Below are 17,476 nucleotides of genomic sequence, written 5' to 3' on the forward strand. Positions count from 1 at the left end.
TTTAATTTTGCTTACTAATCACTTTTGTGGGACCTTGTCAAAAGCCTTTTGAAAGTCCAGATACACAATATCCACTGGTTCACCCTTGTCCACTCTACTGGTCACATCCTCAATAAAAATTCCAGAAGATTTGTCAAGCATGATTTCCCTTTAGTAAATCGATGCTGACTTCGACCGATCCTGTCCCTGCTTTCCCAATGCTCAGTTATTTCATCCTTAATAATTGACTCCAGCATTTTCTACACTGCCAATGTCAGGCTAACTGGTCTATAATTCCCTGTGTTCTTGGTCTCTCTCTCCTTTTTTAAAAAGTGGGGTTACATTCCAATCCATTGGAACTCTTCCAGAGTCTATAGAATGCTGGAAAATGATCACAAATGTATCCATTATTTCTATGGCCATTTCCTTAAGTACTCTGGGATGCAGAGCATCAGGCCCTGGGGACTTTTCGGATTTTAATCCCATGAATTTCCCCAATACTATTTCCTGACTATTTCCTTCAGTTCCTCCTTCATGCTAGACCCTCTGTCCCCCAGTATTTCCAGAAGGTTATTTGTGTCCTCCTTAGTGAAGACATCCAAAATATTTGTTCAACTGGTCTACCATCTCTTTGTTGGCCATGTGAATTCACCTGATTTCTAACTATAAGGGACCTACATTTGTCTTCACCAGTCTTTTTCTCTTCAAATATCTATAGAAACTATTGCAGTCAGTTTTTATGCTTTCTGCAAGCTTACACTTGTATTCTATTTTCCCCTTCCGAATTAAACCCATTGTCCTCCTTTGAATTTTAACTTCCTCCCAGTCCTTAGGCTTGCTGTTTTTTCAATTTATATGCCTCCTCTTTGGCTTTACCACTATCCCTGATTTCCCTTTTTAGCCATGGTTGAGCCATCTTCCATGTCTTACTCTTGCGCCAACAAATGTTGAGTTAATCCGTGTGTTCTTTAAATGTCTGCCATTCCCTAAATGCCTGCCATTCCCTATCCACCATCAACCCCTTGAGTATCTTTTGTCGGCTTATCTTAGTCAATGCATGTCTCATACTATCAAAGTTAGCTTTCTTTAAGTTCAGGACCCTAGTCTTAGACTTAACTGTGCCACACTCCATTTTAATGAAGAATTCTACCATATTATGGTCACTCTTCCCTAAAGGATCTCACACCACACCGTTGCTAATTAATCCTCTCTCATCGCACAATACCCAGTCTAGGATGGACTGCTCTCTAATTGGTTCCTCGACATATCGGTTGAGAAAACCTCCCTTGTACATTCCAGGAACAACTCCTCCATTGCAGTTTGATTATTCCAATCAATATGCAAATTGAAGTCACCCATAATAACTGCTGTACCCTAACTGCATGCATCTCTAATTTTCTGTTGATGCCATCCCCAACTACTGTTTGGTGGTCTTTACCCAACTTCCACTAACCGTGTTTTGCCTTTTGGTGTTCCTCAGCTCCACCCATACAGATTCCACATCGTCCAGGCTAATGTCCTTCCTTACTATTGTGTTAATCTCCTCTTTAACCAGCAATGCTACCCCATCACCCTTTCCTTTCCTTCTATCTTTTCTGAATATTGAATACCCCTGGATGCTGAGTTCCTATCCTTGGTCACCTTGGAGTCAGGTCTCTGTGATCCCAATTGCATCATATCCGTCAATGATTGTCAGCGCAGTTAATTTCATCAACCTTATTAGAAATGCTGCTCGCATTGAGATACAAAGCTTTCGGGCTTGTTATTTTTACATTTATTGTCCTTTTAGATGTGGGGGCATTGGAGGTTCAACAGATATTTCTGACTGTAAGGAACCAACATTTGTCTTCAATCTTTTTCTCTTCACATTCTTATGGAAGCTTTCACAGTCAGTTTTATGTTCCCTGCAAGCTTACACTCGGACTCTATTTTCCCGTTCTTCATCATCCCTTAGTCCTTCTTGCTGAATTCTAAACTGCTCCCAAACTTCAGGTCTGCTGATTTTTCTTGCCAATTTGTATGCTTCTTCCTTGGATCTGATATTATCTCTAATTTCCCTTGTATGCCATAGTTTGACCACCGTTCCCATTTTATTTTTGTACCAAACGGGAATGAACAATTGTTGCAGTTCACCCATACACTCTTTGAATGTAATGAGTGTTTGTCATTGCCTCTGCTTTGAATCCATCATAGCTAATTCCTCCCTCATACCATTGTAGTTTCCTTTATTTAAATTCAGGACCTTAGTCTCAGAATTAACCATGTCACTCTCCATCTTGATGATTTCCATCATATTATGGTCGTTCATCCCTCTTGGTATTTCTCAGCTCTACCCATACAGATTCCTCATCGTCAGAGCCAGTATCCTTCCTCATTGCTGCATTAATTTCTTCTTTTACCAGCAATGCAACCCCGCCACTTTTACCTTTTTGTCTGTGCTTCCTAGATACTGAATACCCCGGCTGTTCAATCCCCATCCCTGCAGCCAGTAATTCCAACTATATCATGCCTGTTTACATCTATTTGCACTATTAATTCATCCACTTTATTGTGAATGCTCTGAGCATTAAGGCACAAAGCCTTGAGATTTGTTTAAAAAAAAACAATACTTGTCCCATTTCCATTATTCACCGAGGCCCTGTTTAATTCTGCCCTTGATTTCTGCCTATCGGTTATTCCCTTTTCTTTCTGTCTTCTGTTCTTATCCTTTTTCCCCTTCCTCTGCCCCTTGCTTGGGTTCCCAACCCCCTACCAGTTTTTGTTTAAACCCTCCTCAACCACTCAGGCAAATACTGCCCCGAGGACATTAGTCCCAGTCCTGCCCATAGAACATAGAACATTACAGCGCAGTACAGGCCCTTCGGCCCTTGATGTTGCGCCAACCTGTGAAACCACTCTAAAGCCCATTTACAATATTCCCTTATCATCCATATGTTTATCCAATGACCATTTAAATGCCCTTAATGTTGGCGAGTCCACTACTGTAGCAGGCAGGTTATTCCACGCCCGTACTATCTGAGTAAAGAACCTACCTCTTGACATCTGTCCTATATCTATGTCCCCTCAATTTAAATCTATGCCCCCTCGTGCAGCCTTCTGTCCAGTTTGTACTGGTCCCAATGTCCCAAGAACCTGAAACCCTTCCTCTCGCACCATCTCTTCACCCATTTATTCACCTGATTAATACTGCTATTGCTGCTCTGACTAGCATATTGTGCACGATTCAACTAATGAAGGGAGGGGAGTTACAGTGGAAGATATGTGTGTCACATGGCAGGGTTTGATTCTCATCCTCCCTGTGACAAGTTCCCTGCCCACTGCTGGGTCAATAACAGCAGTGGTGGGATGAGGCCTTTAAGTGGACATTAATTGGCCTCAATTGATGTTCTTTGAAGGCTGTCCATTAGCCTTCCTGCCATGCATGGACTTAATGGAGGAAGGTGGTGAGATCCCCACCAACCACTTTCCTGCCCAATACCACCAAGCTTGCCATTGGATGGCACAAGATTCTGCCCCTCGTCAATCAATGGAATTGGAAGCAGGTTTAAGAAAGTTGAAGTTCAAAGTGTTGTGTGATTGCTAAATGTTTTGGTGCCACGTATGTTGTGATTTTAAAAATTGCCAAAGCTTTGTGTTTTCACTGAGTTTGACTGTAACTTATTTATAAACCTAAATTAGTTGAATTTTTAAAATTTAGGACCAATGTTCATAAAAGTCACTGATTTAAAAAAAATAATAATTTACGGGATGTGGGCATCGCTGGTTAGGCCAGCATTTATTGCTCATTCCAAGTTGGCCTTCAGAAGGTGGTGGTGAGTTGTCTTCTTGAACCGCAGCAGTCCTTGAGGTGCATGTGACTGTGTTTAACTGGATATATTTCAATTGTATCTTTGATAGCTGATCCCTAAAACAAATTGGTCCATATGTATCTCCCAGGACCTCTTTACACACTGAATTTATGTGCCCTTTATCCTCTTAGTATTTGATTAATGAGGTTCATTCTACCTGCAATGTTCTGATTCTGCATGAACCAGTTGTGTTTGGTTTTGCAAGTGTTTTGAGGTAAAACCTAGGCAGTTGTACTAATCAGTAGTACTGTGATAATTTGCAGCTGTGCCAAGTTTTACCCGAATCCCAGTGGATCAGATTGGAATTTCTGGAGGTGTGGCTTCATTTGTGTGCCAAGCAGTAGCAGAACCTAAACCTCGTATCACCTGGATGAAAAAGGGGAAGAAAGTCAGCTCTCAGCGCTTTGAGGTAAAACTCTGTTCTTTAAACACTTCAAAAAGTAATGTTGGAAGAAAACGGACTGAAGCACTTGGGAGAGTTATGTATACTGACTGTGTAGTGGTGCAACTGTGGCAATAATTGTCTTTTTTTTGTTGGGCGAGTGATGAATATTACTATATTTAGCAATTTCCAAGTTACTAAGGGATGAAAACCCACCTGAAGTATTTATTTTACCTGATTTGGAATGCACTCCTCACTAATTCAAGTCACGTAGCGCAGCTTTGCAGAACTTGAGGCTTGGGGACTCTTCAATTTGTAGAGATACAACTGGGATTTAACCAACTAGAACTATGCAGCTTACTGGGGTTGATTTCTGATTCTTTCCCAACCAGGACCATCCTACTGTTGAGATATTGCCTTGTAGCATTAACTGGGGTTGTGTGAAAAATTCCAGCCTGTTGTCAGGTTTACCCTTCCTTGTTCCATTGCCCCATAAGGATCTTTGCGGGGCAAAGGCACAAACAGTCCTCTAAGTAAAATTGTTACTTGTGCTGCAGGAGGAATAGGAGGTAGGTGTGGTAGGTAAAATGCTCAGTAAAATGTTAGTAAAATAACCAAGATTGTGCTGCCCAGTTCTGGTTTGCTCCACTAGAGAAACTTGTTTCTCTGTCCCTACCCTAATAAATCTCTTCCATCATTTAATACGCTTTGAAGTTGAGGGGTGGTATAATCAGGGGATGCAAATCAAGTTCATGAAATCGGGCCTCATAAAATATTATGGTGGTTCTGTGCCGTTTCCCCACCAAGACAATAAGCTATTGAGAGTGCAGCGTCCAAAACTGAACATAGTACTCAAGATGCTCTCTATTCTTGAAGCACAACTTCCTCACTTTAGCATTCCATATCTCTTGAGATAAAAACCAATGTTTAGTTTTTGTAGCTGTACACTACCTTTTAGTTATTTGTGTACATGGGTACCTAAATCCCTTTGTTGCCCCACAGCCCTATCCCCGAGTCTTTCACCATTAATGAAGTATTCAGATTTGTATTTTTCTCTGATCCAAAGTGGATGACTTCACACTTCTCCACATTGAGCTCCACCTGCTAAAGTTTTGTCCACTTGTAGTGGACCTGCTGCTCCTATCCACACACATTTCTGTGCTACTTGATGTAATTTGCAAACTTGGATATTTCTTCATCCAAGTCAAAGGTACAAAGCTGGAGCCCCAGTACGAATTCCTGAGGAATATGGGTTGTCCTATCCCACCATTCAAAACAAATCTCCATTTTTCCGACTGTGTCTCTTACCCACCCACTAATTACCATGTTACAAGGTTTCCTCTAATTATGTGCACTTTCATTTTTGTTTCTTCTGCAGAATCTTATCAAATGCTGCACGTCTGTATAGACAACACCTATAGACACTTTCATATTCCCCATATTAATGGCCCTCTTGCAAATTCAGCACAGTTTGTCAGTGATTAGTTAGATTCCCAAATCCATTAATTACAATTGCTGTAATCTATTTGTTAATTATTTGCCTTTTAAACAATTCAGCTGTTAATTTTTACAGTTATCTCCTGTTCAGTTGTTGAATTTATCACAGCTTAGCTTGAACCTGGATTTCTAATGTCCACAAACAAGCATTTTACAAGATATCACTGGCTAGCAAATAAAGGATGACTGAAACAGTGGCTGAGAAAATCACTGGAGATTTTCAATTTCATATATTACATTCGGCAATGCCTTTACCCACTAGTTCATTAAAGTGCCATTGATCCAGAAACAGTCTAAGCCAGCATTTATTGATTACACATGTAGTCTAACGAGCAATATTTCGGAACAAGTGAGGGGGCTATTTGCTGGGCATTTTCTTTGTACAAAATCAGCCTTGTTGGTGCTTGGCTAAAGTTGTGAATCTACTAATATTGAAGGAAAGCCATTTATATGGCTCTCCATAGAGAGGTCTTTGATCCTTTACATCAGTTCTTCATTTAATTAGGTGTTCTTTAATTGATTTCCAGGTTATAGAATTTGATGATGGTACTGGATCAGTGCTTCGAATCCAACCGCTAAGGGCACCACGAGATGAAGCAATTTATGAATGCACAGCAACAAATAGTATTGGAGACATAACAACAAGTGCCAAACTAACAGTACTAGCAGGTAAGAATGTTTGTTACTTGTGTTATTGTATTTAATTCTGCAACATTAAATTTCATATTGTTACCAGTAGATGTAGTGTTAATATGACAGAGATGCACATTTCATTATGAGTGGTCAGTTGAACAGAAAAGATTTAACTTGGTATAAAAATACAGAGTTATACGGAACTGAAAAGAAGCAAGCTTGTTAAAAGACAGAAAATAAGGCCTTGAAAGCAATCGGAGGTAATTGCAGAGATAGAAAAATAAGACATGTTGCAAACTATCAGCCTGTTCATGTCCAAAAGAGAGAGTGCTGGAAAACATCAGCAGGTCTGGCAGCATCTGTAGGGCGAGAAAAGAGCTAATGTTTCGAGTCCAGCTGACCCTTTGACAAAGCTAAAAGACATATCTCCCACTTTCCATGTCTTTTTGCTTTGACAAAGGGTCATCTGGATTTAAAATGTTAGCTCTTTTCTCTCCCTACAGATGCTGCCGGGCCTGCTGAGATTTTCCAGCATTTTCTCTTTTGGTTTCAGATTCCAGCATCTGCAGTAATTTGCTTTTGACCCGTTAATGCCACACTGATGACTCCGTATCACTTTGGCCTTATTGATTGACTAGAGTAGAGATTGACTCTGTTATTCAGTTTGCCTCAGAAATGCCTTTTCTAGCCAAGTTGAGATGGTTCACATGACTCATTCCTAGGATGAAGGGTTTATAATTTTTATTCATTCATAGGATGTCGGCATCGCAGGCTAGGCCCATCCTTGATTTGTTGCTCATCCCGATTACCCTTGAGAAGGTGGTGGTGAGCTGCTTTCTTGAAGCACAGCAATCCATGTAGTGTAGGTACTTTCACAATGCTGTTAGGGAAGGAGTTCCAGGATTTTGACCTAGACGTGTATGGGCCTGCCCCTATTGGAGGAAAGAAGATGAAAAGTGATCTAAGTGAAATATATAAGATCCTGAGGTGACTTGACTGTGTGGATACCAGGAGGATGCTTCCTCTTGTTGGGGAGACCAGAACTAGGTGGCACAGTTTAAAAATAAGAGATCTCCCATCTCCGTTTTAAGATGGAGAATTCTTTTCCTGTGAGGATCATCAGTCTGTGGAATTCTCTTCCTCAGAAAGTAGTGGAGGCTGGGTCACTGAATTTATTCAAGGCTGAGTTGGATAGATTTTGAATGTCAAGGGGAGGGCAGGCATGAAAGTGGAGTTGAGACCATAATCAGATCAGCCATGATCTTCTCAAATGGTGGAGCATGCTCGATGGGCCAAATGGTCTACTCCATCTACCAAGTGCCATGTTCCTGTGTTCTAGTGATTGGTTCATTGATTTGAATGTGTGAGCTCATACCAAGAGTTGCAAACACATGTCATCTATAGGAAAATGAATGACGATAGCATGCAAATCAAGATGAAGACCTATTACATTTATGTATATATGTGGTTGTCCCTTTTACTGAACATGGTTTCACAGTGAGAGATTTTCTATCCAATGTCATCCAGAGATGAATATTGAATATATTTTTCAAGGAATTATACCACACCAGTAAAAGGGGGGAATCCAGTCCACTCAAATTCAGCAGAGACCAGACAAGACTCTGGCTTCTTTGTTCACTGGTTTGTTCAAGCATATGCTGGGGACTTGTCTCGAAACAAGATGGAACACAAGCTCTCCAAACAACTACAATGCAATATTCAGAAACTGTTGTACAGATAATAGTTCATTTGCATTTACCAATCACCAAGTTGCATATTCTTTCATCTTTCTTTCTGTGTGTGTTTTCATACATAAACTAAATTACTTAATTGGGTATGCACATGTGGTTAATATATCCAATTACTATTGGGGCACCTATGCGTGATACTTTAACCCTTTTCTACTTTAGTAACTCAAGACTACTTGTGGTTTGCCCAGTCTCTTAATCTTGTCCATTGTTCTTGTTTCCTTTTAACTCCTTCGCCGCTGACTTCATCCCTCTCCTTGGCAACTGACTGAGACTGAACCAGATTGTTTGTAACCTAGGTGATCTTATTTGACTCCAAGGTGATCTTATGACCACATATCCGCTCCATCACCAAGACCACCTACTTCAAACTCCATAACATCATCGCACTCTGGCTTGCCTCAATTAATCTGCTACTGAAATTCTCATGCACGCCATTGTTAACTCTAAACTCTACCATTCCAATGTCCTCCTAGTCTGCCTCCCATCTTCCATAACGATGAGGTCATCCCGAATTCTGCTGCCAGTATCCTAATTCTCGCAAAGTTATTATCCCGATGCTTGCAGGACGACATTGGCTGCAATCAGACTACACCTGAATTTTAAAATTCTCACCCTTGTTTAAATTTTTTTCTATAGCCCTTTCTTAGCTTTGTAGCCCCCTCCAGCCCTACGTGAGATCACTGAGCTCCTCCAATTCTGACCTCTTGCACATCCCTGATTTACAAGTGTTTCACCATTGGTGACCATACCTTCAGCTGTAATCCTTGAGCTGTGGAAGTCCCTCCCTCTGTCATTTGTCCTCGTATTTTCTTATACTCAGTGCCACGTTTTGGTTACTAATACTCCTGTGAGCATCTTGGTATACTTTACTGTGTTCAACATGCTATGTAGTTATTGCTTGTGGATTACTATGATGTTTCTTTTTAGCTTTTGCATCAAAACTATTGGTAGGTCATAGCCCAAAATGTTAACTTTTGTTTCTCTCTCCAGAGATGCTGTTGAATATTTCTAGCATTTTATGTCTTTATTTTTTTTTCTCTACTTGAAATGCTCTCACGTCTGTGACTAGAACTGAAACGGTACTCAGGGAAAACAAAAATAAAATACCGTGGATGCTGGCAATTTGAAATAAAAACAGAAAATGCTGGAAACATTCAGTAGGTCAGGTGAACAGAGAAACAGTTAATCCTTCATGACTTTTGGTCACACCTGGAAGATGTTAGTAATGCCGAGATGTAGAATGTTAGCAGCCACGAGGCAGGTTGAGATGGAGAATGTTAGCAGCAATGAGGAGGCAGGTGTGAATAACAAAAAAGAAGGTCTGCGATAGGGTGGAAGCAGAAGTGACTGTCAAAGGGGACGATGGTATAAGAGAAAGGTGTGCATGGTAACGGACCAAGTGTAGAAACAAAGGATGAGTGTTGAGAAGCTATAAATGATGCCAGTAGAGTCATTAACAACATGTGAGAAAACATTGGCTATGATCACAAGTTATTGAAATCCGTTTTCAGTCTGAAAGGTTGAAAGGCATAATTGAAAGAAAAGGTGCTGAACCACAAACTTTCATCGAAACTCATTGGCGCCATGTAGAGGGTCTAAGATGGAAGGCATGGAGTGAAGAGTTAAGATGGCAAGTGACTGGAAACTCGTGGATTTATTGGAAGTCACACAATCCCCGATGTCTTATGTATTTACGTTTTATTTTTATCGTATGATATGATTTTCATGTATGGAACGATCTGCCTGGACTCTACACAGAACAATACTTTTCACTGTACCTCAGTACATGTGACAATAAATCCAAATTGTTACAGCACAGAAGGAGACCATTCTGTCCATCGTTGCTATGCTGACTCTTTGAATAAACAATTCCCTTAGTGCCATTCTGCACCTTCTCTCCCAAACCCTGCATGTGCTTCCATTTTGGATAAGTCAATTTTGAATGCTTTGATTGAATCTGACTCCAACATGCTCTCAGGCAGTGCATTCCAGACTATAATCATTCACTGTTGTGGAAACGTTTGTGCACATATACACCCAGGTCCCTCTGCTCATGCATTCCCTTTGGAATTGGACCCTTTATTTTGTATTTCATATTCTTCCCACCAAAATGAATCCCTTCACATTTCTCTGCATTGAACTTCATCTGCCACCTGTCCACCCAATCCATCAACTTATCTATGCCCTTGTGAATTTCTGCACTATCCTACACACAGTTCACAATATTTCCAAGTTTCATATAATTCACTAACTTTAAAATTGTGCCCTGTTCATCAAGGTCTAAGTGAGAGTTTTCAAAACTTTTCCAGCCATAGAACCCTTTTGACCTCTCAAGAATTACTGACTGAACCCCTCAGAAACATTCTTATTATGTTGAAGAGTTAAACCACAAAAGTGTCAGTTTTTGAGCAATAAGTACAAACATACAAAATCAAATTAAAGTATTTTCTATTTCTTGTATCTATACATTTATTAGAATTAAAAAGTTCTCTTCAAATACTTGTGTTTTCGTCATTTAATATATATTTTTATTAGTTTTATTTTTTGCAAACAGCACAACTGGTACAGTATACAACAAATATTTCAGCAAATGTAAGTACAAGCAAGATGGGATAAATTCAGAACAACTGTCCTTAAGAATTAATGCCTTCAATTTTAACACCGGATCAATGAGAAAATGGGGGAGAAAGAGGATACGACCATATAAACAGATAGGATAATATTTCATACTGCACACCTTAATGTATAGCGAGATTGCGACTTGTAATACGGCTCATGGGAAACCTTGCAGGAGCAGGTCGGACAACGCTGAGCCTATAAATTTGAGATAGAGGTCCCACACTTTATGGAATGTATCAGACTTTACAAATCACAGATGTCAGGAATTCCATAGGGATACATTCCATGACTATTTTATGCCAGTTTTGAATTGAAGGATATTTGTCACTGATCCAGGAGCAGAGGATATTTTTACAAGCTGCAAAAATTAGGATGCTATACAGCCTTTTTCCATTAATGTCAATGATTCTCCTATCTGGAAGACCCAGAATTAGGAACAAAGGATCAAATGCAAGGCCTTGTGAAATATCCTCAAGCTCCTTGTCTCCACCAGTCGAATAGGATTAAACCTTACTACACCAGTAGAATACGATTGGACACAGTTCCAAATGCAGTGCATATAATCATCCTTGACTGCCAGGCACTTGAGGAACATTGGGGACATAGCAGGATCAAACCTGTATCTCAAACTCTGATATGCAAGCAGTGCAGTACCTCAAACTGAGTTTCTTTCATCCTGTCTCGCATGCAGAATTGTTATTGGCGTAACCATATACTACTCTGTTTCCTCACCAATATTATCTCATCCGCCCAAAGACCTGCCTCTATCCCCGGCCCCCCACCCCAGCTCATCTTCCCATTTGCGCTTTAGCTCCTCTGCCTGTGTTTCCTCCGACTCCATGAGTTCTTTATAAATATCCGAAACCGTCCCCTCTCCCACCCAGTTCTGGAAACTACCCTGTCCTGTATCCCCCGTGACGGTAGGAGCAGAAAGGTCAAAAACCTGCCATCGCAAAAAATCCCATACCTGCCGATAGCTGAATGCATTTCCTGTTGGCAGTTCTAATTTCTCCTCTAAATCCTTCAAACAGGGGAAGCTCCCATCTATAAACGGATCCCCATCCTCTCAATCCCTGCTCTCTGCCATCTCCGAAACCCCTCCATCCACCCTACCCGGTACAAATTGATGGTTATTGCCGATTGGAGCCCAGATCGATGCTTCCTCCACTCTCATATGCTTCTTCCACTGCCCCCAGACTCTCAGGGCCGCCACTACCACCGGGCTTGTGGAGTACCGGGCCGACGAGAACGGCAGAGTTGCTGTTACCAATGCCCACAAACTTGTGTTCTTGAATGATGCCGCCTGTACTCGCTCCCATACCGACCCCTGCCCCACCCCCCCACTACCCACTTCCTAATCATGGCTATATTTGCCGCCCAGTAATAGTTGCTAAAGTTCGGCAGCGCCAACCCACCCTCACCTCGGCCACGCTCCAACAACACTTTCTTCACTCGCGGGGTTTTACCCACCCACACAACCTCAAATTACCTTGTTTACACATTTAAAAAAGACCCTTGGGATAAAGATGGGGAGGCAGTGAAAAACAAACACAAACCTCGGGAGGACCGTCATTTTCACGGTCTGTACTCTCCCTGCCAGTGCCAGCGGGAGCATGTCCCACCTTCGAAAGTCCTCCTTCATCTGTTCTACTAGCCGGGCCAAATTTAGTTTATGTAACAGCCCCCAGTCCTGTGCCACCTGGATTCCGAAATAACGAAAGCTCCCTCCCACCACTCTGAACAGCAGCTCTCCCAATCTCCTCTCCTGCCCCATTGCCTGGATCGCAAACATCTCGTTTTCCCCCATGTTCAATTTATACCCCAAAAACCGGCCAAATTCCCCTAAAATTCTCATAATCTCTCCCATCCCCCCTAACGGGTCGGAAATATACAGCAGCAAGTCATCGCGTATAGTGAGACCCTGTGTTCTACCCTCTCTTGGACCAACCCCTTCCAGTCCTTTGAAGCTCTTAGCGCCATCGCTAGTGGCTCTGTGGCCAAAGCGAACAGCAGTGGGGAGAGGGGGACATCCCTGCCTAGTCCCCCGGTACAATTTACAATAGTCCGATGTCAACCGATTTGTTCGGACACTCGCCACCGGTGCCAGGTACAACAACCGGACCCAATCAATAAAGCCCCGCCCAAACCCAAACCGCCCCAACACCTCCCACAAATAGTTCCATTCCACCCGGTCGAAGGCCTTTTCTGCGTCCATCGCGACCTACGACTTCCACCTCCCTCTCCTCTGGGGTCATCATGATCACGTTTAATAGCCTTCTAACGTTGGTTGTTAGCTGTCTGCCCTTAACAAACCCCGTCTGGTCCTCCCCTATCACCTAGGATACAATCTTCTATCCTTGAGGCCAAGATTTTAGCCAGCAGTTTGACATCAACATTCAATAGGGAGATTGGCCTGTATGACCCTGCGTAGTTAAGGGTCCCCCCCCCCCCCCCCCCCCCCCTCCACTGGGTAGCCGTCCGGTCCCGGGGCCGTACCCAACTGCATGGCCTCTAGCCCCTCTGCTATTTCTTCAATCCCGATCGGGACTCCCAGCCCATCCACCAACCCTTCCTCCACCCTCCCAGAAACTGCCTCATCCCTTCCACCCCAGCTCGGGGTTCCGACTCATATAGCCGGCTGTAAAACGCCTTAAACACCCCGTTCACCCCTGCTGGGTCCCCGACCATGTTCCCAGCTCTGTCCTTCACTCTGCCTATCTCCCTGGCCACCTCCCTTTTCCTTCGCTGGTGTGCAAGTATTTTGTTGGCCTTCTCTCCATACTCGTATATCTCCTTCCTCAGCTACTCCACCACCTTCCCCGTATCCGGGGCCTCCGCGTATCCCCTGTCTACCTGGAGTATTTCCCGAACCAACTTATCTATCTCTGCTCTCTCCACCTTCCTCCTGTGGGCCAGTATCGATATTACCTCCCCTCTAACCACTGCCTTCAGTGCTTCTCAAACCATTGCAGAGACTTCCCCGAGTTGTTTATTTCCAGATAGTTCTGGATGGACAACCTCACGCGCACGCACACCCTCTCGTCCGCTAACAGTCCCAAGTCCAATCTCCATTGTGGCCGCTAGCCCCTCTCCTTGCATACCTGTAAATCCACCCAATGTGGGGCATGGTCAGACACAGCAATTGCCGAATATTTTGTATCAAGCACCCCCGCCAGCAGAGCCCTGTTCAGGATTTTAAAAATCAATCCGGGAGTATACTCCCGGATATACTCCCAGCTGGAAGGGGCTGGTTTAGCTCACTCGGTTAAATCGCTGGCTTTTAAAGCAGGCCAGTAGCACGGTTCGATTCCCGTACCAGCCTTCCCGGACAGGCGCCGGAATGTGGTGACTAGGGGCTTCTCACAGTAACTTCATTGAAGCCTACTCGTGACAATAAGCGATTTTCATTTCATTTTCATACTTTATGTACATGCAAAAAGAAAGAAAACTCCTTTACTCTTGGCCGGTCAAACCTCCATGGGTCTACCCCACCCATCTGCTCCATGAACCCCTTTAGTTCCTTCGCCATTGCTGGCACCCTCCCTGTCTTTGAGCTCGACCGGTCCAACCTTGGATCAATGACCGTATTAAACCCCCCCCCCCCCGCCCATGATCAGCTTGTGTGAATGCAGGTCCTGGAACTTCCCTAACACCCGTCTTATAAACTCTGCATCATCCCAGTTTGGTGCGTAGACGTTCACGAGCACCACCGGTGTCACTTCCAGCTTCCCGCTGACCATGGTATACCTGCCCCCATATCCGCAACTATCTTCCCCGCCTCAAATGACACTTGTTTATTAATCAGGATCGCGACCCCCCCTAGACTTAGAGTCCGACCCCAAGTGAAATACCTGCCCGACCCACCCCTTCCTCAGTCTGGTCTGATCTATTACCCTCAGGTGTATCTCCTGTAGCATTGCGACGCCCGCCTTCAATCCCCTCAAATGCACGAACATGTGAGCCCTCTTAACTGGCCCATTCAGCCCTCTTAACATTCCACGTGATCAGCATGACCGGGAGCCATCTTGCCCCCCCCCCCCCCCCCCCCTCTGGCGAATCAACAATCACCCTTCTTAGGCCAGCCTCCAGCTCGCACCCTGCAGGCCCGCTCTTTGGCAGCCTCCATCCTCAACCTCCCATTTGTCTCCCAGCAACAATCCCTCCCCTGCAGCAGAGCAATCACCCCTCCCCCCATTAACAGCATAAAAATTCCAACCCCCTTTAGCAAAATTATCATCTGCTGACCCCCCACTGCGCTTCCGTGAGCTAGCCCGCACACCTGGTAGCTCCCTCATACATATTCAAAAAACATAGTTCCAACCAAGCACAAAGAAGAGATAAAGATCCATCCACCCTTCCCCCATCAGCACCAGGTTAACTTACAAAACTGAGCAATAGCCCAGGAATCAATATAAAAAACATTTCACATACAGTTCAAAAGCGAGAATAACTCTAACAAAATCGATACAGCATTACCCGTCCCCAGAGTTAAGTGTCCTCAGTCACTGCCAGTCCTTTACTTTTAATAAAGTCCATTGCCTTGACCGGCAACTTAAAGTAGAGTTCCTGACCTTCAAAAGTTACCCATAACCGAGCTGGATATAACAGCCAAACTTCACATTCTTCTTGAAATGTGTGTTCCTCGTGCTCGACCACATTCTCCTCAATCTTCTGGATCGCCCGACCTTTGGCTTTCAGCCCCTGCTCCACCCGGCCGATCGATGCCTTGGTCGGGTCTAGACCTTCCTCCTTTTGCTTGACGAAACCCTCCTGAATAAATTTCACCAGCTGGTCCGTTGACCACTGAGCCAGTACCCTGCACCTCTGCCATGTTTTTCTGTGCTGTGGGTTTTACACGTGCCTTCTCTGCTCGACTTTTAAATAAAACATTTTTTATTATACGACTACTTCAGGTCCACGTCTCCATGTACTGGTGTGGGATTCCTCCTCACTGTCCCATCCACTCCCGACACCGGAAGTGATTCATCATATTTTTGCACCTAGCAGAACCTGACCTAGGTGACACAGTCGTTAGCACTGCTGCTTCACCCAGGGACCCAGTCTCAATTCTAGCCTTGGGTGACTGTCTAGAGTTTCACTTTCTCCCCCTGATTGCGTGGGTTTCCTCTGGGTGCTCCAGTTTCCTCCCACAATCCAAAGATGTGCAGGTTAGGTGGATTGGCCATGATCAATTGTCCCTTGGTGTCCAAAAGGTTCGAGGTAGGGTCATTTCTAACCCCAGCTCAGTGAACTTCAGATGATGCTTCTTTTTATTCCATATAAACAAGCTAATCATTCCATTAATCTCCTTTAAGAGCTCCAGCAGACAACAAGATTGGCAACATCTGCAAGGGAAACAGCAATCTAGGCAGCACATTCATCTTAATCAAAGAAATCCTACCCAGCCAGGATTTTGGCAGGGAGGACCAACAAGGCAATCCCAACTAATGGATAGCAATTAACTGAGGAAATTGTCCCCATACAGTTGTTTGAAAAAGGGTGTGTTTGGTAAGTGAACCCCAATGGAAACCACCTAAAAATAAAATTAGCAAGGGTGGTGGTGTGGTTTACCCCTCCGCACTCCAACTAGCATAGTTTCCGACTTTGTGAAATTAGTCTTAGAAACGGAGAAGGTGCTAAAACTATTTACCACGTGAATGATAGAGGGAACTGTAACATCTGGTTTCGCCACAAACAGCAGTTCATCGTCGGCACAAAGCATGATCTTGTGCTGCTTCCCGCACAGCATTCTTTCTGAATCTACCCTGTCTAATCCTGTTAGATTTTATAAGTTTCTATGAGATCCCATCTCGCTTCTAAATTCCAATGCACATAATCCTAACCGACTTAATCCCTCTTCATATGCCACCTCGGGAATCAGCCTGATAAACCTTCGCTGCACTCCCTCCGCAGCAAGAACATCCTTCCTCAGATAAGGACACCAAAACTGCACACACTACTCCAGGTGTGGCCTCACCAATGCCCTATACAGTTGCTTCCCTATTCATATATTCAAATCCTCTCACGATGAAGACCAACACACCAATTGCCTTCTTTACTGCCTGCTGTACCTAATAATAATAATAATCGCTTCTTGTCACAAACTGTATGCTTTCTTTCAGCGACTGATGCATGAGGATACCAATGTCTTCCTGAGTATCCTCATCTCTCAATTTACACCCATTCAAATAATAACCTGCCTCCTATTTTGCACCAAAGCGGATAACTTCACATTTATCCACATTATACTGCATCTGCCATGCTAATGCCCACTCAGCCTGTTCAAATCATGCTGAAGCATCTCTGCATCCTCCTTTAATTTTTAAAATAATAATCTGTATTGTCACAAGTAGGCTTACATTAGCACTGCAATGAAGTTACCGTGAAAAGCCCCTAGTCGCCACATTCCGGCGCCTGTTCAGGTAGACTGAGGGAGAATTCAGAATGTCCAATTCACCTAACAGCATGACTTTCGGGACTTGTGGGAGGAAACCGGAGCACCCGGAGTAAACCCACGCAGGCGTAGGGACAACGTGCAGACTCCGCACAAACTGTGACCCAAGCTGGGAATCGAACCTGGGATACTGCTGCTGTGAAGCAACAGCGCTAACTACTGTGCTGCCCACGCTGTGCTACCATGCTGCGTCCTCGCAGCTCTCCTTCTCACCCAACTCAAATATGCCGATAATATATTTAGGTCCCTTGTCCAAATTATTAATATACAATGTGTACAATTGGGATCCTAGCTCAGATCCCTGTGGTACCCC

The 17,476-nt window shown here is 43.6% G+C and overlaps 1 protein-coding gene across 24 annotated transcripts in view; it reads left to right on the forward strand.

The window, feature by feature from the left end:
- LOC119964463 (receptor-type tyrosine-protein phosphatase F-like) overlaps positions 1-17,476 on the forward strand; it is a 529,423-nt gene that overhangs the window by 185,918 nt on the left and 326,029 nt on the right. For all 24 annotated transcript variants that reach the window (XM_038793980.1, XM_038793995.1, XM_038793985.1 and 21 more), the window contains 2 exons: positions 4,091-4,236; positions 6,234-6,375. In XM_038793980.1, coding sequence (XP_038649908.1) covers positions 4,091-4,236; positions 6,234-6,375 — 288 coding nt within the window. The remainder of the gene's footprint in view (positions 1-4,090; positions 4,237-6,233; positions 6,376-17,476) is intronic.

The sequence above is a fragment of the Scyliorhinus canicula genome, chromosome 4 (assembly GCF_902713615.1).
Source record: "Scyliorhinus canicula chromosome 4, sScyCan1.1, whole genome shotgun sequence".
NCBI classification, from domain to species: Eukaryota; Metazoa; Chordata; class Chondrichthyes; order Carcharhiniformes; family Scyliorhinidae; genus Scyliorhinus; species Scyliorhinus canicula.